The sequence below is a fragment of the Lissotriton vulgaris genome, chromosome 11 (assembly GCF_964263255.1).
Source record: "Lissotriton vulgaris chromosome 11, aLisVul1.2, whole genome shotgun sequence".
NCBI classification, from domain to species: domain Eukaryota; kingdom Metazoa; phylum Chordata; class Amphibia; order Caudata; family Salamandridae; genus Lissotriton; species Lissotriton vulgaris.
In genome coordinates this window covers 409307668-409332130 of record NC_141699.1, presented here as the reverse complement: position 1 = coordinate 409332130, position 24463 = coordinate 409307668, and the positions used below count along the sequence as shown (strand labels likewise).

The following is a 24463-nucleotide window of genomic DNA, read 5'->3' as shown; positions in this document are numbered from 1 at the left end:
AAGTGAGAGAGAGAGAGAGAGAAGAGAGGGAGACAACAACCTATTCATGGTTTGTATCAATATCCTTCTGGATTTGAGGGATATCATCTTCCATCCACACAGGGAGACCAGAGAAAAACGATGTATGTATATTGTGTATGTATTTGTAATTATGAATCGTGAACCTAACTGAAAAACACCAAAACACTAAACAGAGGACGTAAAGCTCAGAGATGCAATTGAATATAGTTTAAGGTGTCGCAGAATAATCTTAGATGGTCAGTCTCCACCATGCATCCTGGAGAAACTGATTTCCAGCAGACCAGCGAACGTGGCCCCAGAAGTACTTTGGGCCTCTTTTATGCCGCTGGTGCGTCACTTTTTGTGACGCACCAGCAGCGTAAAAAATGTGCCTTGTTGCACCATATTTACAAAGTGACGCATCTATGTAGATGCGTCACTTTGTAAACCCCTGCGCCACATTATACCGGCGCCAGGTATAATGTATGCAGGGGGGCGTTCTGGCGCAAGAAAGGATTGTAGAAGTGACGCAGTGAAATCTATGAGATTTCACTGCGTCACTTCTAGGACACAAATGCGTCAATATCTTACGCCTGCCTCACAGCAGGCGTAAGACTGACGCAGACCCTTTCACATGGGGCTTGCCCATGTGAAAGGTCACATTGCTGGAGTTGCTTCACTTTTGTGACCCACTCCAACAATGCGTCACTTTTGCGCCATACAGATACGTCAGAAATACTGACCTATCTGTAATCCCTTGCGACATGATGCGTCATACAATAGATATGACGCATCAATCATGTCACAAGGAGGGCGCACGGAGAAGTGACGCATCGCTGCTTTCAAGCAGCGATGCGTCACTTCTCATAAATGAGGCCCTTTGTGTGGTGTCAATTCTGGTCAGGACATAAACTACCTTCCTTTCATTCTCAACAACGTTATCCACTCTGGGCAACTCTGAGTCCGCTTCTGGATGTGGGCCATTGCTGGAACAGCGGTGGACTAGTTCAGTTTCATGCATAGGCTGGTTGCGATCACGCCCTGCTGGATAACTCTCCACGAATCCTGGATGTTCAGAGAAAGCCCCATGGTGGGAACATGCTGTCTTGTCCAGTAGGGATGCTGTGCCCCACACTTTCAACATTACCCCCCTTGCTATTGACTCACCTGAGTCATTTTCTCCCGGTTCGCCTTTGGGTTCAGGGGCGCCTCTGTGAGCAGTGTGGGGTGCTCCTCGGGGGCCACTCGTAGTTCATTGTAGAAGGAATGGTGCCAGATCTAAAGCAAGGAAACATAAGCGGAATCTTTACTCCTGGGGTTAGATATTAAACAGCAAATCTCACAGGATCATGAATCATTTATGGGCTGACTTGGAGTCCACATTTAAGGTAGGATATACCTGTTCAGCTCAAACATATAGTGCTCTGAAAATAAAAAGTGGGGAGAGCAATATTCCCTAAAAAGGACAGACTTTGGTAACATTTTCTGCCCTAAACACCTGGCCCAGAGTGACACTGCCCGTGTTCTGCACAGAGCCACTTTCAGTTAAACAGCGGGTGTCGTGGGCAGCCTGGGGGCATGAGGCTACATCTAATTTACCATACAATCGTAGTTACATTCCGAGGCATCAGGTCCTCGTTGATTGGTGATTTTACAATCCAGGCTCAGTCAGACCTTGGCTTCTGACTGGGTCCTTGAGCCCATTTCTACTCAATGGCATCCAGCCCATGCGACCCTTCACACTTCTCTTTCAACCTTCAGCGTGCCACCCCTGCCTTACAGCATAGAACATAGAGCTAGGTGATGGGGCAACAATTTCATTATCTGTGTAGAGTAGTCCTTCATGTCTAACCCCAAAGGTGGCCTTCACAACATGGTTCAAGCTACAGTATCGAAGTTCAAGGAATCTAACCCCGTTAAGAGTTTTAATGATGTTCACAGCTGCAATAAAAATATGTATTTGATGCCAATAATAACTTTCATCAATACACTCACAAAAAATTAACCACAAGCCATAAGGATAGTATAGGACATTCCTGGATCTGCTCACATCTCATGATGCTCAAACCATTGTATTTAACCCAAGTATGAGTCTATACTATCGTTCCTCTAATGGCTTATGTCATGGTATTGAAACTATGTAGCAGTCTGTACAACCTACCACAGTGACATAACACAAAGTGGTGAGGCCCCTGCAAATGTGGAGAAGTGCCCATTAGTCTTCTGTGTTTCACAGATATGCATTGCTCTTGGGATAAATAGGGGCACCCTGGATGATTAGGAGGGGCCCTGAAAAGTTGCCCCCCTCCCCCATCCTGCAGGGGTACAGGGGCTACTGTTACAACATGCGTACCGCATACCTGCGCAGAGCTCCTAGTATCCGGCCCCCCAAAAAAATCTAACATTTCCATCATATATCTATGCAGCGCAAGGTATTTACCAAAGAGTGTCTATATAACCCGTGCTATAGTCACACATCCATCGTCCTATCCTCACACACCTTGTGCTATTGACCTCTCTTTATTAGTGTTGTACAGCGCCCAAACGTCTTCAAAGGCTACTTACAGCCTATGGACTCTAACCCAAGACAGGCCTCCACACTGCTCCTCCTTGGCGTGTTGTGCCTCATTAGGAACAATCACATTCTCACAACTCAAGGTACTGAGTTGTATCAGCGGGTTTCGAAGATATATTCACAACACCCCAAGCTCGTGGCATCAGGATCATTAGAGGGGTCTGTATATCTCCTCACAACTCACAGCATCCGGTGAGTAGGATTGGGTCTTTATATCCAATTGCAACTTGGGGCATTATAATATCCACCCACATCTGATGTTATCGGGCTGTGGGGGGTCTTAACATCCATCAACATCTCATGGGATCGGTCTCAGTAGGGGGTCTTTACATCCACCCACACCTCATGGTACATCAGCGTAGGTGGGGCTTCACAGTTCTCTCCACATCCACCCATGCTCATGCCATCTAACCATGGCAGCTTTCCACCCATGTCTGAGGCGCCTCCTTACCTTCTCCATGTCGTCCCAGTTGGTGATGATGCCATGCTCGATGGGGTACTTGAGAGTGAGGATACCCCTCTTGCTCTGGGCTTCGTCTCCCACGTAGCTGTCCTTCTGCCCCATGCCCACCATGACTCCCTGTGAAATGGAACAAGAGGCCTGTTACCACCACTCCTGCTTGACAGGAAGGTCAAGCTACCGCTTCCGGTCTGTAGGGTCCTGCACCCGGAAACTCAATCAGAGTCCGTGAGACATTAAAATAACTTAGTGGAACGTTTGCTCCATACAAAAACATCTTAACATTAAAAGTGGCTGAAGAAAAAGAATAATTCATAGATCAAGCAAAGGAGTTCCGGCCTAGGGAAGCAGTAACAGGACCCAGTGGCCTATCACATTATAGCACTGGCTGAAGACCGAGGGTCCTATTTACAAGGACTTTGCGCCAAACGGAACATCACTTTTTGCGATGCTCCGGTGGTGCTGTGCCCTGCTCCATATTTACGAGGCAGCGCTAAGCCACTTTGTATGGCAAAACGCCACCTTGTAAATATGGTCATCCTAGGTGCAGTTTTCTGCGGCAAAGGGGCATGCAGTGGGTGTTACTGTGTGCGTTCCCACGCAGCACCCATTGCTTTTTTTTTAACCTACTCCATATTTACAAAGATTAGTAAATCCGAGGCAGCGCCCAAAACTCTCGCTTCCCCAGGGGAGGAGGAAGAGTGGCACAACGAGGAGAAATACTTTTATGTAGCCTCGTTTTTTGCTCTTTCTGAAGAAGGAGCAAAATGCCATAGAGTAGAGGTCTTCAATCTGTGGGGCGCGACCCCCAGGGGGGGCGTGGGGCATGGGAAGGAGGTCGCGCTCTTCATTTGATAAAAGAAAACATCCCAGACGGTTAATTTCGGGGATCTTAGTCAGCTGAAGACACCTTTCTAATAGTGGCCTGTGAAAAAAATGCAAATGTGTGCAATGAGTTAATCTGCGAATGTAAGAAAGGTGTGTTCAGATGTCTGCCTGGCTTTGATTGCTCAGGAGAGTGCGATGTCATTCAATTGATCAAATCACTTGACGTTTTTGAGTGGTAGTGTACAGAGTTACATGAGTTGTGAAGTGCTTGCTTTTCATTTTTATTTATTTTACAGAGTTTTATATAGCGCAAACTTGACCAGAATTGGGTAGCAGAGCGCTTTACATAGCACCAGTTGCGTTACATGAGGACACATTCAACATTTTTTTATTGTTGGGCAAAGGAAGATTAAGTGATTGTCGTATTTCCACAGCTCTTACTATCCTTAAGAATGTGTTGGAGTGACAGTTATGTAAAAAAATACATTACATAGGTTCTGAATATTATTAAAAACTATGGGCCTCATTTACAATGAAATGGTGTAGGGCAGCTGCGCAAGTATTTTTTGCTGCACTGCCCTACACCAATTCGAAAGAGCAGGAATAGATGTATTTATAAGTACTGTGCACTCCTGTCCTTTCTGCTGACACACAACTTAGTGCCTAGCACCAACGCAGACGGTTGTAGGACATGACAACGCGTGGTATTACCACGCGTGCCAATATAACGCAGGAATTACCACGAAAATCGTTATGACGACTTTCGCTGGAGGGCGCTGGATAGTGGAATAGTTTAATTTTCTATTCCAACTCCAGCCCACGCTGACAGTAGGGAAGGAGTTGGATAGAAAATTAAACTATTCCCTATCCAAGAGCGCCCTCCAGCGAAAGTCGTAACGACTTTCGTTGTAATTCCTGCGTTGTAATGGCAGTGCGGGGTGATCCCCGCGTTGTCATGGCTGTTCACCTCGCAGACACCCTTGCACCCTGGTGCAAGGGTGTCTTCATTATTGGTAGGATATTTTATTGCAAGAAGGCACGCCTTCCTGCACATAAACAACCCATGGAGGCTTTTGGAAACAATTAAGGAGAAAGAAAGATAGTTCTAATTTCTACTTGTTACGCGTCCCCTGGGGCAGCGTTCAGCTTTGGGGCATCCTCAGCTTTACAGATTTGTTGTAAATCTGGGAATGTGTCAAAACCCTTGGAACCCCCCTCCCCTTTCCCCTTACGCAGTGTAAGGCAACGCTTCGACCTTGCGCTACGTTGCTTTACACCATATCTAGGAGGCCTTGAAAAGCCACGCAAAGTGACTTTGCGTGGCCTCGTAGATATGAGTCTGCACTCTGCGCAACCAGAGCGTCATAAAAAATGACGCACCGGCAGCGCAAGGGGCTTATAAATAGGCCCCCATATTTTGGAAGCAGCATTTTATCATAAAACATTTTGCTCATTTTGTAGGGGTCTCTCTTGTACTGTGTGTAATGCAAGAATAAAATAAAGACTTGCACATTCACAGTGCTTTCTGTCACAGGCAGTTGCTTTACAGCACTACAAATACACAAGTCACTATTCTCCACTGCACCAACTACAAAATAATTCTGTGGCTCTCTGGTTTCACACAGGCTTTTGCATGGAGGTTTTATAATTTATTATTGTGCATGTATTTGTTATTCACTAAAGCAGCCCGATATTATATATAAAGCTACCTAACGGTGAGAGACCTGAAAACGTACATATGTTTTAATTATGATGAATGATCTTCAGCTACCTCCAGTTCCATGCAGCTGTAAATCCCAAGCTATCAGCATCCCATGAAATATAGAATGGTTTTCCTCTAACGCCGTGCAATAAAGTTGCAGCCAATGCATTATAGCTATTATACCAAGGTTCACTGGAATTATATGATTGTGGGGACACAGCGATTTTAGCATAATAATAGATTTGCCGCATTTGCCACATAATCCATCATCTGCAGCTTAATCTGCTAATTTTAACAAAAAAAGTATTTACTTGAAAGGTTCAAAAGTTACTAAAAAGCAGCAGCAGGTGTTGCCGCTCGTAGAAGGCCCTTTGTAAAGCTGTATCTGTTACCTTTTTGTTGCTTATTGCTATATTTGGGTGTTAAACTGGTACTAATGAGGTGCAAACACAGATTGACCGTTTCTCTGGAGAACATGTATGGTTGTCAATGATAAGGAATACTAGGTTCTAAAAATGTTTGTCAAGAGGGGGTCTTTATGCCTAAAATATTTTGATGCGGGGGTCCCAGCATCAAAAAGTTTGAAGACCACTGCCATAGAGGATTGTTTTGTACAGGAAGCTGTACCTTCCTGGACAACAACAATTATCCCAGCAATGCAGGCACTCTTGCACCATGGTGCAAGGGTGCCTGCGCTGGCACAAGGCTGCTTTTTTGCGTTTGTGCAGGGGTGAGTACACTGATGCACTGTATTGTTGTAAATAATGGCTCATTCCCGCTGTCACAGGGATTCGGTGCAAAGGTAAAATGGCGTTTAAACTCCTAAAAAGCTCATGCTAACTTAACACCTGTAATGAGGTTGCAGGATGCCTTCTGGCCCTCAGCCAATGCTTTAAATGGAAATATAGAAGTGCTGGTACTCACTAACCTCAGTACTTGGTTGCTCTTGGGAAGTGCATGGACTCCCCGTTTCAAATTTACGAAGTGTAGATATATCTATATATCACCGCACTTAGAAAATGACACAGCACGGTGCAGAAAAATTGCATACGGCAGCGATCTGCACTATTTTCTTGAACATAGGCCCCCCAAGAGTCAGCGGGCGCCCACCAATGCAGTGGCTAAACAGTTGTCAGTCATAGCACATGACTGTAAATAAAGCCTGGGAAGCATTGAGTAAGGCCTCATGCAGACACTGTTGCTCCACTGTCACCCAGTGGCTAATGATGAATTTAAAATAGGAGCGAGGTGTTCTGAGCTCACATTCCATTACGCTGTGCCATATTTCACGGATTCGAGGATAAAATATTGAATCAGCTGTGGCAGGTATAAATGTGAGCACATTATTACTTCGTAATGCCGTTTCTGGTGGTTGATTTAGAGCAGACCCATTCTGATCTCTGGTGTACAACGGGTCCCATCGCAGAAGCAGCACCGCTAGAAAGAATCTGACCCTGACCGTGAACTTGAGGACTCAACAGACAAAGGTGCGGCAGTGACACCTAGTGGCAAGTAAGAATATGGCATTGACTTGTGTCTGAAAGACCCATCAGCTATATAGTGCAGCAGAGGCATTTATTGGCAAGAATATGGCTTTGACCATAAACTAGAACACCCAACACACAATGGTGCAGTAGAGGCACAGTGGCGGTGGCACGTCATTGGTTGAGGGCTTGGCCTGAACAGACGGACTTCAGGGCTGCAGCACTGCAGAGTAGAAAATATTGCAATGGATGGGCAGCCATTCGGGTAAGGCATTGGCTGAGGGCATTGCTTAAAATGGGCAGGTAGTGTCTGGTACTGAGCACCTGCACTTCGTAAATATGAAACTGGGAGTCCATGCACTTCCCAAGAGCAACCATGTACTGAGGTTAGTGAGTACCAGCACTTCTATATTTCCATTTAAAGCATTGGCTGAGGGCCAGAAGGCAGCCTGCAGCCTTCCGCTTGGACATGGATTGTTGGCGTCATTCATTTTCCTGTAGGAGGGAGGCTCTTCAATTTTGTCCTAGTTGATAACTCCAAGACCTTTGTTTTATGAAGGCATGTAATGGCCTGAACTGTTCATCCTCTCCTGAAATCTCCTTGTTGAATCAGGGAAGCATGAAATATGAGAATTCAATATAGTGACCTGAATTCCATATGCTTTAAGTTTGGATTTTTTTTTTTAAACTTCATTTTGTAGTACATACCACAGGGGTACCTTTGTCCCCTGAAATGGTGAGTAGCAAAAAAGTGTAAAGTTAGGCGCCAGTGAAGACTTACCTACGAGTACATCTACACATAAAAACACATAAAAACCTAATTTATTTGTGTATCAAATGATTTTTATGCTCCTTTTTAAACGTTGAATATGTTTGTACAAATAATGATTTTTTTAGGAGGCAGTGTGATATTAATAAATATACATTACATTTTCTATAGAAAAAAATAGCTGGTTCTGTGTACATAAATATACATAATTATATTTGTATTGTTGTTTTGGTGATGTTGGTTGATCCCTGGTTTGGATGCGTAATAGTTGAACTGTTAAGTTGCCCCAAGGGGGCGTTGCTTTTTGACTCTTATGGATGCCCAACCGTTTTGATACGAAAGGCCCCCTCTCCTTTTGTTGGGATCTAATTTCTTTATTACAGGTGACTTATGACGTTGCTGTAACAATGAAATGACGTGGCTGCAAAACTGTAATAAGTTATTACAGTTGAGTTGTGAAGTTACAATGCCCCCGGAGAGAAACCATCAGCAAAGGCGATAGGCAGGTCACATAGAGTAATTATAACTGTCATATAAGCAAAGACATTGAGAACTGCTTTTTTATTCTTGTGATTGATTAGCAGAAAGGAGATATTTATGGAAACAGGTTTTTTCTTTGCATACTAAAGGTCATTACAAGGAAAATTGAATCTCTGTGCCTTTTCAACACAGTCTGAGCCTCAGAACTTTTTTGATCTAACTTATGGTAACCTAATATTACTATATTTTTACAACAAATTGCTAACTGCCTTTTGATGGGTTTAATTTCACACTAGTTTATGTTTTTAATCCCCATGTCTAGAACCATACTACTTCTTTCACATGAAAGGGCAAAAACCCACGGCCCACATTTAACAATCCTTCATGCAACACAGCAAGACAACTTGCTGTATTGTATGAAAGGGAGAAGGCAGGAATGTGGCATGTTTACCAATATATGGTGCATTCCTGCTCTGGCGCACAATCTCCTGCCTAGCACCACTGCAGGCCCCTTGGCTTCATGGTGCAAAGGTGCCTGTGTTGCAAAGAGAATTGATTTTGTGCAGGAAGGGACACCTTGGATCACTAAAACAATCCTCTTGGGCTTTTCCTTTCCAAATGTGCTGGAGAGTGCAGCACACTTAGAAAGGAGAAACATGGAGGAGAACAAATATATTCATTCTTGTCGTGCCTCCCCTGGGAAGGCTTAGCTTTATGACACATTACCAGGTTTACCAGTCTTGGTAAATCTGTTAATGGGCTAAAATCCATGGATGGTTTGTGGGAAAACCCACGCTCCCCCCATGGAACGCCTTCCCATGGCAGAGTAACACCAGGCAACGACCGGCTTTGCTTGGTAAATCTGACTTTAGTATTGTGTTGCCCATGCAACACCATGTGTGACACAAGGGCAATGCAACACTATGATACATTTGCTCCCAAGGATTTAAGTATTTTGTGGAAAGGGTGATAGTGTAGCCATGCAATATAAGGGAGAAATACTATCTGCTCTACATACTAAAAATATTGCAAGTCACCTCAGAGTTCTATAACCCTATGTAGGATCACAGCTATCCTCAGTGACGTGCAATAGCTGTATAATGTATAACAGGGGGTACTTTATCCCATATATAATGTTGGACCCTATATAACAATAAAGGGTATGGATAGGGGTCAATGACAACTGACGTGCATGTTGAGTCGGTATGGCATCTCCTGTCTGGGTGGCTGGGTTGGGAGGTTATTACTGTTTCTAAGTTCATGTTTATAAGCTTTCAGTTCTAATAAATACACTCGTTCAATGTAGTGATATAATGTAATGTATTAAAGGGAACACTTCCAAGTGCTAAAAGAATGCACTTGTTCAGTTTTGAAGAGTCTTTATCGTATGATGTCTTCTCTTTAATTTATATGCTGAATGTTTTAATGGCAAGGCTCGGCTCATGCATTGGCTCTTAGAGCCACGTCAGACCCCCTGGCTCTACTCTATCTATGGATTTGCTGGTTAGTCCACCTCTAGGGAGAACACAGTAGGATGTCACAGAAGGTCACGTACCTGGTGGCGAGGGCGGCCTACAATGGAGGGGAACACGGCCCGGGGTGCGTCGTCCCCTGCGAAGCCCGACTTGCAAAGGCCGGAGCCATTGTCGCACACCAAGGCGGTGGTCTCCTCGTCACACATGGTGGATCTGAGAGCGAAGGGGATTCAAGAGGACCTGCGGAAGAAGAGGGGAAACGTTAGACACCTTGAGATGGGCTAGATGTTGCCACCCCCGTGTGGGGTAAGGAAAGCACTTCACCTCAAATGATTAGCGAGCCACATTATCACAGCCGCCAGTGGCTGTTACTTACCAGTCAGTCACATTACCACGAGCAATACACAACCACCAGTCAGTGCTTACCATGGGTAACACAATAACCCATAGGGGCATATTTACAAGCCTTTATCGCTACCCCAACGTCACTTTTGCAGACGTTGTGGTGGCAATGGGGGCTTCACCTTATTTACAAGGCAGCCTTGAGCCACTTACACCAGGGAAAACCGAATGTGTGGGGGGGGGGTGCTGGATGTTGGAATAGTATAATTTACTATTCCACCTCCAGTCAGTGCGGACACTAGGGAAGGTGTTGGATTTTAAATCCAACACCTTCTCCCCCTCTGCAAGTCGTTGTTCCGACTTTCGGAGTAATGGTAGGCGGAATCACAACGCGGTCGTTGTAACGACCGCATTGTGATTCCCTGCGGGAGAAAAATTTGTGGTAAACGTTTACCTGGAAAACCTGGTCTTAAACAGGTGAAATGAGGAGAAATGCTTTATTTCTCCTCGTTTTTGCTGTTTCCATGTGGGCTTTGTTGTGCAAAACACATAAAAATAGCAAACCGCCAATAATTGTTTATGTGCAGGATATGTGTCCCGTCCTGCTCATAAACTATCATTTCAAAAGATGACAATTTTCAACTTCTATGTGTGCTGCATTAAGCAGCACACAAAGAAGTTAGAAAACGCCATTTCAAGACTGTTTATGTGCAGGAAATGATACCTTCCTGCACTTAAGCAATCTTCCCCTTAATGCAGGCACCCTTGCACTATGGTGCAAGGGTGCCTGCATTGGCGCTGGGGAGCTAAATTTAGAACCAGTGCAGGGGGAAACGCAGGGCTGCACCATATTCTTGTAAATATGGTGCAGCCCTGCATTTCTAAAGTGATGGAGCGTGTCGTTAGCCTTCTTGGCTTAACGACACGCTTCGCCACTTTCTTTGCAAATATGCCCCAAAGTTTGTAACTTGAGCTATGTAACGCACACACATACTACTATGAATAATAAACAGTCAAGAAACAATATACACTGTCTGCACAGTAGCATCTATAACACAACCATCGGCCAATTATAGAGAGGCGGTATTGTTACTCCTCAATCACTGACCCACACAACTACCCACGACATTCACAGTACCGTTGTGCCTCCTGTGTTTGTCGAACATCTCTACCACCTACTTGTGCACCTGAATGACTCTGCTTCACTTAAATCCCTAGTGCAGCACATGCTCTACATCTATGAAACGTAACATAACGTGTATTTCTAAAGCGCATGTTCACCAGTAGGTGTCTTGGCGCTGAAAAACAAAAGTTTATTGTTACCCAACTCAATGGTGCTAATTTTATCGACCTCAGATGGATGAAAGGCTGAGTGGACCCACTGGGATTCGAACCTGAGACCATGAGGTCGAACACAGCCCCCTGCAGTGGATGCATTAGTCCACGGAGCCACCAGACCTGAACACCCCATCTCACCTCACACAGTGATAAGTAAAGGACACTTTCACTAGTGCAAGGCATGCTCTGCCCCGTTAACAATCCCTCTCATACTGTAAGAAGCGGAGAGCACTCTCACTAGTGTAGCAGATGTGATGTGCCCGTGTGCATTTCATTGCATACTGAGGGTAGGTGAAGACTAAAGAGCCCACTCAGTCGTGCAAAGCATGCTCCGCACAAGTGCACACTCCCTCTCACACACTGAGGAATGCCAGAGTACCGTCACATACTGAGGGTAGAAGAGAAGAGCTGCCTCACCAGTGCAAAATAGGCTCTATGCTCCTGAACATGCATGGCCACAATAGAGGCCTGAAAAGCGTCCTTACTAGAAAATGCTCTGCCCCTATGCACACTCCCTCTCACACAATGATAAGTGAAAAGCACCTCCACAGGCTTCCCTAGTGCTGTGTGCCACACATGTTCTGCCCCGTGCACAATCTCTCTCGCACAACGATAAATGAAGAGTACCCTCATTAGTGAGCACATTCTCTGCAGCTGTGTGCAGCCTCTCTTTATAACCCCAAAATCCCCTCGCTTTCTTTTTTCTCTGTTACATGTTTTTATAGCCTACTGCATGTCTATCAGGATCTCTCTTCTCTCTCTAATGTCTCTCTCGCTTTTGTCTCCATTGTCTCGCCTGTGCTCACATTCAGCTACTTTGCTCACCTTTCTCTTTGTAACCTTTTTTTTTGCAGAGTTTTATATAGCACGAACTTGACCCGAATCGGGTATCAGAGCGCTTTACATAGCACCAGTTGCATTGCATGAGGACACATTCATTTTTGTTAGGCAGAGGGAAATTAGGTGATTTGCCCAGAATCACAGGCTGTTCAGCGTCATTGCCGAGACTCGAACCCAGTTCCCCAGATTCAAGATCGACCGCCCTAGCCGTTAGGCCAGCTTTTCTCCTCTCCTTACTTTGCTTTCTCTCTCTCCCCATCTCTTTCTCACTTAAGTCTCTATAGTTTGTGTCTCTCTTTCTCTGGACTCTTCATAGCTTCGTCCCTCCTCATCATTTGTCTTTCCCTGATGATTCATTCTCTCTGGGTCAATGTCCACATTAGGCAGAGTAAAAATAATCACATGGGTTCCTTTTACCTGTGATCACTATAGTGAAACAATAAATCAATAAAAATGGCAACTATTTCTTTCAGCAAGTTGCCCATGGCTCTGTCTGCTATGGGTGCCATGTTGCCACCACTGGGAGCCAGTTCTCTCAAACTTTGGGTTTTCACAAGATGTAACTGCAGTCTCCAAGCACTGGGTAGAAATGGATCACAAGATACAAGCCGTTAGCATAGCCCATGATCTGTATGTCAGAAGGAAGTCACCGAATATAGTCCATAGTTGCTGTGTGAGAACTCTTCATTGATGATGTCATGCTATGTGAGTGCTTAATTTGTAAAAGAATAAAATAAAATAAAAAGTTCCGGAGTCCTCAGGAACCTACTGCAACTTGCACCACCCATTGCCCCTTGCCAGCATTGCCCATTGCCAATGACAGTACCGACACAACTACAAAGCATTACACTCCTACAAGTGTGACAATGCAGACTATTCCAGGCCCCCAAAGCTGTAAGAATTGCATAGACGGCAGGTATTAGCCATTTTTTTTATTGTACATTGAAATAAGTTACAACTTTTGTTGTGCTCACCTGTAAATTAGCCAGACAGCGCCACCACATGGCACACTGTCATAAGCACTGGTGTTGACAATAAAGTGCTGGCTGGTGCAGAGTACCGGAAAACCACTGGCTCAAATTAAATACTGGTAGTAACCTTTGCAATGTTAGACCAGATGGAAAGGCCTTACATATACCCAGTGAGTGGAACGGTCTTCGGCACTAGTCCAAAGAAGAGCGGAGTAGGACGGTCTTGTTGTCTAATTCAGATTCAAATGACATCAGGCTCAGTGAGAAAATATGAGTTTTCAGATTTTTGTTTTCAGAGTCTTAGGAAATTCTATTTGAGTCTTGAGGTAGCGAGTGCCAGAGAACAGAGCTTCGCACAGGGATGTTCTTTCACCAAATCTTTTGAGATTCTCTGGATGAACAGAGAACAGATTTGTGGAGGAAGTCTCAAGCACCTGTGAGGCTGTAATGGATAACAGACTCTTTTCGGGTTTGATGGGGAATGGCCATAAATAAATCTGTAGAGTGAGCGCGGTGTTCTGAAATGTTATACATGGCTTCCATGGGAAGTCTTTATTGATTACATCAGAGTCTAAATCTGGTAATTGACTGCTATGATGCAGCAATAGGTGATAAGAAAGTTGCACCACAAAGACCTTCTACGCCAGGCTGACAGGACTCAGAGTCTGCCACTGCTGCACTGCTTGTCTGTTTTGACTGAAAGCAGAAAGCACAGTTGAAGGAGAGGAGAAGAAGGCAGGGGAAGCGGTGGGGGTTGGTTTGGACGGCAGGTAAGGTATATTTTTTTCAAATTTGGGTCAAAGAGGAGAGGCCATATTATGCATGGCTTCCATTACTCCTCTACCCCTGCATAGCAGTTGAAAGCAGGGGCAGATGAATTTGGGAACGATAAATAGCATAAAAATATAGATGGGTTAAAAGTGAATTACAGGGATGTTTTTTACCCTGGGGTTCTGAGTGACATCATGGACAACTTGAGCTTCCCTTTTATTGTCTAATTATTGTCATTCAGAGCCCCTAAATGAAACATATCCCCGAAATTCACTGTTACTCATCTATAATTCTATATGTTGTAAGGGCTGTGTGCCACCACACGCCTCCAGCACTGAGAGATATTCGAGGGTGGGGGCTGTTTTAAAGTTCGGACAATTTCTGCCGATGAGTATATGATTTTGGGGCCGTATATAACATGAAACATAGATGGGTAAGAAAAAGCGAATTAAGGGCATGTTTTTCACTTTTGGGTTCTCAGTGACCTCATAGACAACTCAAGCTTCACTGTTGTCCATTTGATGTCACTCAGAACCCCTCTGTGAAAATCATATCCATAATTCACTATTACCCATTTATAATTCAATGTGTTGTAAGGTCTCTGTGCCAGTAGACGGGAAGCATTCAACACTGACAGATATCAACACTGACAGTTGTCTGGACATTCTCACAAGTTCTTCAGATGACTAAGTAAAAACCTTCACCCCCAGGCAACTGGACAGAGGTTCTCCGTGTTCCGTTGAGTGACTGCCCCCACCTTCTCATTTTGAATCGAGATCTTCATTTCTAGATTTACATTTCAGACAATGGTAATCAGCTATTCCCTACTTCAAGATAAACAAGCATTTACAATGCAACGGTTTCGCCTTTGCAAAAGTTAGAGCTATTGGCATTGTAAATGACAAAATTTGTATTTATGTGTTGGTTTTGAAAACAGATAAATGGCATTGTCATTTACATTGCCAACAGCTTAATCTCTCGCAAATGTAATACCTATTGTACTCTACTGGACGAGCTCATCAGACAGCAATTACTACCACACACACACACCCAGAGCCACACACACACACACACCCAGAGCCACACACACCCCCACACACCCAGAGCCCCACACACCCAGAGCCACACACACCCACACACCCAGAGCCACACACACACCCACACACCCAGAGCCACACACACACCCAGAGCCACACCCACACCCACACAGCTTTAAGAGGTCACTCAGAGGTCGCCAGTGAAAATTACCTGGGGCAGCCTCTGTTTTTACCTTTGCGATCCCACCTCTGATAACACTGTTAAAGGACACTTGAAGTAAGCCGTAATGCATTAATTAGTAGAACATACCCAGAAAAGCCGGTGATGTAGCCTGGTTGATTAATGCACCCATCAGGGAGCTCTATGTGTAACCTGGAGCTACTGTATCGACATAACCTTTGGTTGAGTTCTTCCATAGTATTTAAAGAAAATGGTAGCTTTAATAACGCTACTGAGGATTTGATAGTTCCACATAGATCGTCATGTTATATTACCATTAGGACTCCCCCCCCTCCTCAAGGAAGACTGGAATGCATGACTGTTTACTTATTGCTTTGCTCTCCCAATAGTTCAGAAATCAGTTTCCTCAATGCACTTTACTTGGGGATTGAAATTCACTTTCTAACGTTCTATGAGGAGGATGGCACAATATGCATGAAAAGTTCTCTCAGCAATACACATTTCACACTTACTTTGTACTAAACTACAGAGACTTTAATGTTGCTACTTTTATAGCTTTTAAAATAACTTTCTTAATTTTGTTTACCTTAACATGTGCATTAAAAGCATATTGCAGCTTTAAATACGTCAGACACTTTAAGAGCAACAGACCCAAGGCCGAGCAGCAGTTTAAAACTCTGAGAAACCAATGTAAAGTTTTGTGATTTTTAACAGAAAGTCCAGCAATACAGCTCGTTCTCAAAGTGTAAGAATCTAGAAAAAACAAAGTACATAGGAGTTAAACCCGACTGCCCCACTTTAGACTGACATAAAGGGATTTCATGGCTATCCAAATCTCACTAAGAAGGAACATGGGGCACAGCGAAAGCTGGAGGGCTCGCGTGGAAGCAGAGTGGTCAGTTCTCGTCCTATGAGCTTTAAAGGGCATTGTGAACGAGTACATTTCCAAGGACTGCTCAGAGCGAGGCGGCCCACGCAGCAGCTACTAGGAGGCCTCACCCTGCCTACCAAGAGACGGAGCGCGCAGGAAGAGAGGCCATCTGCTCATACTATAAGCGGCTGGCAACTCCCCCTCACCTAGCCGGGCCTCTCTGCCCAACGGCTGGGCCAGACCGCGGACTCCTCCACAGAGCGCACCCTCCTGCCTCACACCGGCGCACGCCAGCTCTTTTTTTTATGAATGGAAAACGCTGTATGCAAATGAAGACGACTCTAGGAAAAAAATGGCCAACGCTTGCGCTTCCATTTAACGCGGGGGGGGGGGGATGTCCCGAGCCTCGGCCGCCGCAGGCTCGACAATGCAGGGGGGGCGGGGAAGGCTCAGAAACGCCAAAGTGTAAGGGAACGCTGTTGACACCTAAAATCTAAAGCACCCCCCCAAATGGTCCGTGCCAGGGGAGGGTGTCCCTGCCGAGACCGGGGCAACCCCGTTAAGTCCTGGGTAGCAACTGACGTGTGGCCGCCAGCGCGAGCCCTGCAGAAGTAAACACGGCTGCAGGGGGGCGTGCAGCAGCTCGCGTGAGCCCCTCAGGCTGAAATCCCATGCACCAACCACCTACCCCCACCCATAACACACAACCCATTCCTGCCTGAGCCCCCAACTCACTCGTCCGGTTGTTCTTCCTCGTTCATTTTCCTCCTCAGTGGCGGCCCGCAGCAGCGCCCTGCGGCTCCGCGCTCCACATCTTCTTGGTCACATTCTCGGACCTTCCTCAACTTTTTATTATGTTTCAATAGTTATCCGCGATAAGTCGAGGGGGGGTTGTCTCAAAGTAAACGAAAACCAAGGTGTAACTGCAAAAGAAGGGCCGTCCCAGAGAGAGCTGCGCAGCTCGGCCGTGTCAGAGCGCCTCTGCGGCAAGCTCCCGCTTACAGGCCTCAGTCCATGTTGGATTCTCACCGCCGAGGAGAGGAAGTGGGGCGGAAGCGATGACGTCATCCTAGCAACCAGCTGCCAAGCTGCAGCACTGGAGGGAGGGGAGAAACCAGACACCGACAGCCGAACGCCCGAGAGCCGAACGCCCGCCCGCCCCTGTCACAGCTCACAGCGCTGCCAGACCAGTCACTAGACGAACGGCGGACGCACAGTTACTACAATAGCATAGACATACTCCAGCACAGGCATTCAGCCGCCGTACCCCACCGTCTCCAAGCGACTCTAGCGGTTCATAGCCCCCGTTAGACTTCTCAAGTTAGGGATCCGTGGCAACATACCAGTGCTGCATGTGTGAGGTGAAGACGCCCCAAGTGTTATCTAACATTTTGATATTTCGTTACTTTATCACCTTATTTTAAAACCCATAATTCAATCGCGAGGCAATTTAAAAACAAGTCAGGTCCCGGGCCGGCCAGCCAATCAGAGCGCGGCCCGGGAATGACGTCACGGGGGTGTCCCGGGCCGGCAGCCAATGGCAGCGCGGCCCGGGACAAAGGGGCGGGGCTTAAAAAAAGCACCAGAAACGCCCCCGAATCGCGTTTTCGAGAGAAAGCGCGATTGACAGCCTCTGCCTCCCAATGGCTAGCCTCCTTTTATGGAGCTAGCCAATGATAGGCAGAGGCGGGTCATCACCCCAGATAGAAATCAAGAGGTTTTGCTAGCGCATGCGTACTTCGTACGCATGGCTAAGGCAAAACCTAAAAATAGTGCTACCAAACAACACGCCCTTGCAACACACAGGGGAACATCTCTAATCAATTCTGCCACAAGAATAATACCGCCACTGGCCGTGATGTAACCAGTCAATGCCTCCTGTGATAGGCATCACATGGATTTCTAATCAATATCTGCAGGGGCAGGTGCAGCATCGGCAAATCAGGGCATTTGTAAATAAACCTCTCATCGGTCAATACACTCTCCCCCAACCACCACCAAAAACTTATTAGACTGCCCAAAGGAGGCATTAAAAACTGGCACTAAAATGCACCAAGAAATTGGAGAAAAGTCAATAAAAATAGATTGACACAAGCTCTCTTTCATTACACCCAAACAAAAGTTTTGAAAATCAAATAGAATTCAAAAATCCATTTACAAAAAGGGAGACACTTAAGACAAGAAGACCGGCTTCTTTCTCCTTTGTTTCCACCCTTTGGAATAAACTCTCCCCACCTGCTGAGACTGTCCTCACTCACTCTCCTTACCCAGAAGAAAGAAATCTACACTCTGTTGCCAGCTCCCTTCACCCACCCATTTCTCCTGAACCCCACGGCCTCAGTCATTTAAATGGGCAGGTACTGTCGAGTACTGAGTATCTGCACTTCTGAAATTTGAAAGTGAGAGCACTAGCACTTCTCAGCACTGCTGCAATACCGTTAATGGTAGAGTACCAGCAAATGGGTACTTTCGGGACAGACACCTGAATAGATGTTGTCCTGCACAGTGTCTATTCCCTCTTTGTTTGCAGTGCTCACTCACTTTCCCATTACTCCCACGTGTAATGTATTACCCACCACTCACACCATTCACTTTTGTAAAGGTCTGTTGGTGAATCTGTAGCCAGAATGTAAAGGCATATAGCCTATTTACTTGGTTAAGGGGGTGCACCACCCTCTGAGGTTAGATATGCCCTAAATAAATACCTCTTAAACAAGCTCTAGCAAAGCCAGTAGGGCTGGCTTGCATTTTGAATCATGCCTAAAATGTTTTTTTTCTAAAGAATGCTGCATTGAAAAAATACAAAACACGATTTCATTTTTATACAATGCATCTGTGAGACAAAGAATTTACTTTGAGTTGTAAAATAGTCCCTTATGAATTGGAATGCAAGCATGCCACGGGAGGTGTAATGCTATACCGTATAGGAAATAATACAAGGTGTGGGGGTAATATGCCTGTGGGGTGGAGCCAAAGCCCATACTATGCATGTGTTAAGGAATTTGTATCAATTGATCTTGCAGTCAGTTCCACCATCAAGCCAGATCTAAAAAGGTTGAACTTTTCCATCAGACCTTTATTTTATTTGTTCCCCTGTGTACTGTTAGAGTTGGGGTCCTATATGGTTGTAGGTAAGCACGGAATACATCCTACCAGTCACACCACAGTTTTATTATAAAACTATACCATTGATTCATCAGTATACAGAGGTTTACAGGCAGCAGTTGCTACCCGTTACATCAGCTGGCATGAAGTGTCGGTCATTCAACAGATTTCATGTAACAGCTAAGCCAACAAGCTAGCTGTGTTCCACCACAATGCTCAAAACAAACTTTAAAACATGTCAAATAAGTATTATTGGAACACTTAAAAATGCAGGACAACCAATCATTCAGCAATTGGAGAAAAAAAAAAAGTTAAGAAAATAAAAGCAATACGCTTTCCCAAAAAAAAAAAAAAAAAATTCCCTCGTGCAGGGATAAGCTAGAAGTCTTTAGCCAATGGAGAGTGTGGTCCAGCGAGGGGCTACACAAGCAGTCTCTCAATGGCCTGCTGTACAGACTGAATTTGAGGTTTGAGCTGGGAGCCCTCCTTAATTGTGACAGAGCAAGCGATGACAGGCCGTGACACACCACAGGCTCTGCCTAGCGCCTGCTTGGAGCGCACAAAGACGTACGGCACATTCTTGTCTTCACACAACAACGGTAGATGCAAAATGATCTCCAAGGGCTCTGCATCAGCTGCCATCACAATGAATTCAACAACGCCGCGGTTCAGGGTTTTCGTGGCTTCGTTGGCGCCCTTGCGCAACTGCTTGTAGTTGGCAGCCTGTTGTACCAGGTCCAGCAGCGTCTTGGTGAGCTGGGCATCTCCTAAAGGATAGGCCTTGGGGTTCACTTCAGGTTCAGTCATGACTGCAGCACGTCCCTCTCGGCCCGACTGGAGCTTCACAGAGATCCTACCAGTCACATGGAATTAGTTAAATGGTGACATGAAAGTGTCATGACCTTGTGATTCCAAAGCAAAGGAAATAAATGCAGGTGTTGCTCACCTCTGGAAAAGCTGTGATTCTGTATATATCTGCACTCTGTGCCATCAGAAACACTCATGTTCCATTTAGGGTACAGCTGCTCTTTTCTGACATTTCTGCACTTCACCAATAAAAGTACAGCTACCCTGCTGATATATGCTGGCACAGTCCCAGCTATACTTGTCCATTAACTGTGTAGCAATCCCACTAGGAGGTAATATACTACAAGAAACAAGACTGCAGAAGCGTTGTTACAGTCATTAAAAGTACAGCAACCCTGTTGAGAAATACTGGTGCTGTCCCTTTAAAAATGTATTGGCCCTACTGAGACCTACTTCCACATTAACATTAAAAGTACAGTTATTTCGCCGTGGAATGCTGGCACTACTCCAAGTCTAGCTGCAGCAGTGCAGAGGAATACCAGCCCTGCTGAAAAATCAGGTACTGTCCCTTTCAAAATATGTTAGCCTACTTAAAAGTGATGGTACTATCCCAAAACATTTGTTACCGCACCATTCAAAGAATACGTGCTTTGCACAAAAGTGTGGAAACTGCCACTTTAACAATAAGATCCTTTCTAAAAAGTGAGTAATGTCAGAAAATGCACGGGTTCTGCCTCATTAAAAGCGTAAAAGCCCTGATGAAAAGGAGGCCTTAAATAGGATGAAAAAGGTGGAGGGGGTCCTCAAAAGAGGTGTGGCTAAAGAAGGGTAACAAGGATTGCTTTCCAAGAGTCATGGTCTATGTAAAGAAGGGTGTGGATTAAAATGTACAAACCAAAATCCCATGCTTTACATAGTGTGCCACCAGGACAGTCTTGGGGTGTCTCTCTGAGTTTTCTGTTGTTACATCAGACATGTAGCACAACGGGCATGCACATTCCACAAACCACACCTATTGCTTTGCCAATGATTGTTAGCAGTGTCAAATGATTGAGTAACAAAGATGTTGTGGTCTATGATTATAAATGAAAATGTTTCAATTATGAAAATAGGAGACTGAATTCAAGTTTGCTATGGTATGTCGGAGAAGTAGTGGTCTTCGGAAAGTCTCCGTCACTCCTCTGCAGTCTTTCACTTTGTTAGACACATCTGCCCTTTTTGTCCCCAAATATTTCTGAAAACCTCCTTCTGAATATCTCAGATCTGATCACTGATCTTCAACACCCTCTGTTGACTGTCTCATTCTGCTGGTACTTCCTTTCATTTCCTCCACTTCCCCTCACGGCCCACACACAACAGTCCCATTCACTTGTATGCACTGCACGCTCTTTTCGTTTTGTGTTGTCCATATTTCGACGGCTGTGGGCTTCCTTCACACACTGCTTCAGAATTACAATCTGCACAAATGCGGCCATCGCTCTGTGCGCATTGCAGACAGGCCATGAGTTGGATGTGCTTGCAGTCTATCCAACTTTTCTGACCAATGATGGGCCCTGTGAGAATCTCGCGGTTCCACCAGCCTTAACTCCAGAACTCTCAATTGGGCGCCATCAAACACTCATGCTGAGCTCACCCAGACACCTGAAGGTGACTCAGTTCAAGGCATCAGGGGCATAGCTTGGTCAGTAAGATTGGAAGGGTGAGAGCTTCAGATTTCCCCGACAATCACGCTGGCATATAATGTTAAAATGCATTATAGGACAAACAGGGTGCATGAGAGGGGCTTAAAGGCAGTGGAAAGAGAGAGGAATGCAGATTGGTACGAGTACTAATTGAGAGAAACACAATATTTTGTTAAATAATCAACATTTTTCAGGGCTTTCAAACAGAAGTGAGAGAGTGTGTATGTGTGTGTTTTTGTCAGTGTGAGCATGCAAAAATCTCAGGTGAAATCTGACAGACACCTCACCAAACCCGATTGAAAGCACCTGTACCCAACTATTCATCAGAAAATACATTTATTTGGGGGGTTGTAACACCCCAAACACCCCCCACCCCCCCTGAAGCTACACCCCTGCACTTTACAAGAGTCATGTGTTGCTTGAAATAAAGCTACAGTAACACAACTTCTGGAAAAAGGAAATAACCTTGGGAATAAAAGATAAAGTAAAACATGTGAAAAGCAACTGGGAGTGCATTTTACTGACTCATTAACTTAAGGTCGTTTAGAGTCACTGTTGAGAAATCAATGTGTTTTTGCATGTACATTTAAAGACATGACGGTTTGGCCTAGGAACTAGTTTCAAAGTCAGTTTTAAATGACTGTCGGGTCTGAGACCCCAGTAGGACCTGGCCCTCTTAAAGCCCTGGTTGCTGAGGTCAAGGATACTGCTAGGCGCAGTGAGCAGAACACTTGTCACTGATATGTGATCTGAAGGTCACAAGTCCGAATCCTGGCGAGATAGACTCAGTCTTTCATCATTCCAAAGTGGATCAACTGAGTACCATAAATTGGCAAATGCCAACGTTTGTTATTAACTGCGTTTAGAAAGAGAAGAAGGGCTCGATTTAGTGCTACGTATAACATGTCATTATTAAGGTAATCCCGTGAAAGTATATCAGCCCTACTAACAGCGCGGGTACTGCACCCAGAGGTAGAATTGGGTGGGGTATACTGGGAACGACATTTCTAAGATTTTCAGATTTTTCCCAAATTTGTTCCCATACTTTCTGTTAAAAAAACGTAACCGCTCCTGAACCACTAATTCTGAGCTTGATTTGCTTCGGGCGTAAAGGAAAGGAGGGGTCTCTTCTACTGAGAGGATGAAAAGAGACAGACAGCCAAAGAAAGAAGCAAGCCTTCCCTCCAGTCCAAGTGTGTTAATCAACAAAACAAAAGGCTGATTGGGGTCCAGTATAGGCTGTGATTGACATACTCATTCGAGGCATCACGGTGACGTTATTCATGTTAAGAGCTACTGTAAAGGTGTTACCAGTTCTGGAATGCGTTCCATAAATGGAAACTTTTAAACAAGGTTTGCATGCACCAAGTGCAGTCATAACTTCTGAAAGCATGTAAGCGCTCAATTAATAACTTACAATGCTTACTGTCACACCCTGGGACCTCATATCACCAACAGTACACATGCCACTGTCTCCCATTGTAACAAGCAGGATTTAAATCAGCGACACTGTTTACACAGAGACACCCTGAGTGATTATGATAACCCCCTGAGTTTTTCAACCAGATCAGTGCATTTCCCACAGATTCGTTTAAATTGCATGTATTTATCATTTAGTGTGTGTGCATAGTTTATGTGCAGTTGCCTGTAACTGAAAGACCAACAAAATAGTTACAAATATTTTGTTATTTTTAGCTACATCTCTCTGACTCCCCCCGCCACCCACACACACACTCACTCTCATTTAACCCATTCCCATTTCGCCCAGGATCACACTTTCCAAACAGTTTGAATGCACTTCGTCTGGTGACTACGCCAAGAGCTATTATTACTACCTCATTTAAAGTATGACACCTCGTCTGAGAAATATGGTGACGCATAAAGGCGACGGTGGCACCAGAGCCAGACAGAGTATTACAGCCATGGCAGAAGCATCATTTTTACAAGAATAGGTTAAATGTATGACAGAGCCGCCAGTAGACATTTATTTTCAACAGGACCCATGAGTTGAATCCAGGTCTCGAAGTATTCAGCAGGATGCGAGGGAGTCTCTTTAAAGTATGATATATATGTGTATATATATATATATATATATATATATATATATATATATATATATATATATATATATATACACACACACACATATACACGCATTCTTATGATATACACACATATATACACACACATATATACACACACGTGTGTGTGTGTGTGTGTATGTATATATATATATATATATATATATATATATATATATATATATATATATATATATATATATATATATATATATATATATATATATACACACACACACCTATATACATGAAGTAGTTCCCATTTACCCTGTCAAAACATGAACTGTCCCTGGTTCTCGCCCACAGCGTCCTTTACTTCTGTAGTGCCTGGTACTCACCAGCAGTGCCTGCCACCCAGGACTCCCTCACAGTGCTCAGCAGTGGCCGATAGTTCCCGCTACTCACCGTAGTGCGCGTGCTGTACTCCACTGGGACGGTTCTCTCCGTCTGCACCGGGTTTAAATACCAGGGCGAATATTAGGCCGCGCTTACCCAAACATACGCCCCAAAATGGCCTTCCGTGGACCAACGGGGCGCGTTACCATAAAAGGGGCTTTATTTCATCACTTCGAGTGGCTGCAGGGAGAGCCCAGAGGCCGGGGCGCGAGCGCCGAGCAGGCCTCATACTATTCTGCTCTTTTTCGTAAACAAATCCGAAGCGCCG

The 24463-nt window shown here is 44.9% G+C and overlaps 1 protein-coding gene and 1 pseudogene across 3 annotated transcripts in view; both read right to left on the bottom strand.

Moving 5' to 3' along the window:
• The window catches only part of LOC147679898 (actin, gamma-enteric smooth muscle-like), a 61355-nt gene extending 37121 nt beyond the window's left edge, over positions 1-24234 (bottom strand). Inside the window, exons 1-4 of one of the 3 annotated variants that reach the window (XM_086943465.1) lie at positions 24138-24234; positions 9854-10013; positions 3027-3155; positions 1168-1278 (exon numbers count right to left, since the gene is read on the bottom strand). In XM_086943465.1, the coding sequence (XP_086799591.1) occupies positions 1168-1278; positions 3027-3155; positions 9854-9979 (366 nt within the window). In that variant the 5' untranslated portion in view covers positions 9980-10013; positions 24138-24234. The remainder of the gene's footprint in view (positions 1-1167; positions 1279-3026; positions 3156-9853; positions 10014-24137) is intronic. The other 2 variants (XM_086943464.1, XM_086943463.1) reach the window with 2 other exon arrangements.
• LOC147679899 (NHP2-like protein 1 pseudogene) lies at positions 19506-20073 on the bottom strand (annotated as a pseudogene).
• Positions 24235-24463: the final 229 nt, after the last annotated feature.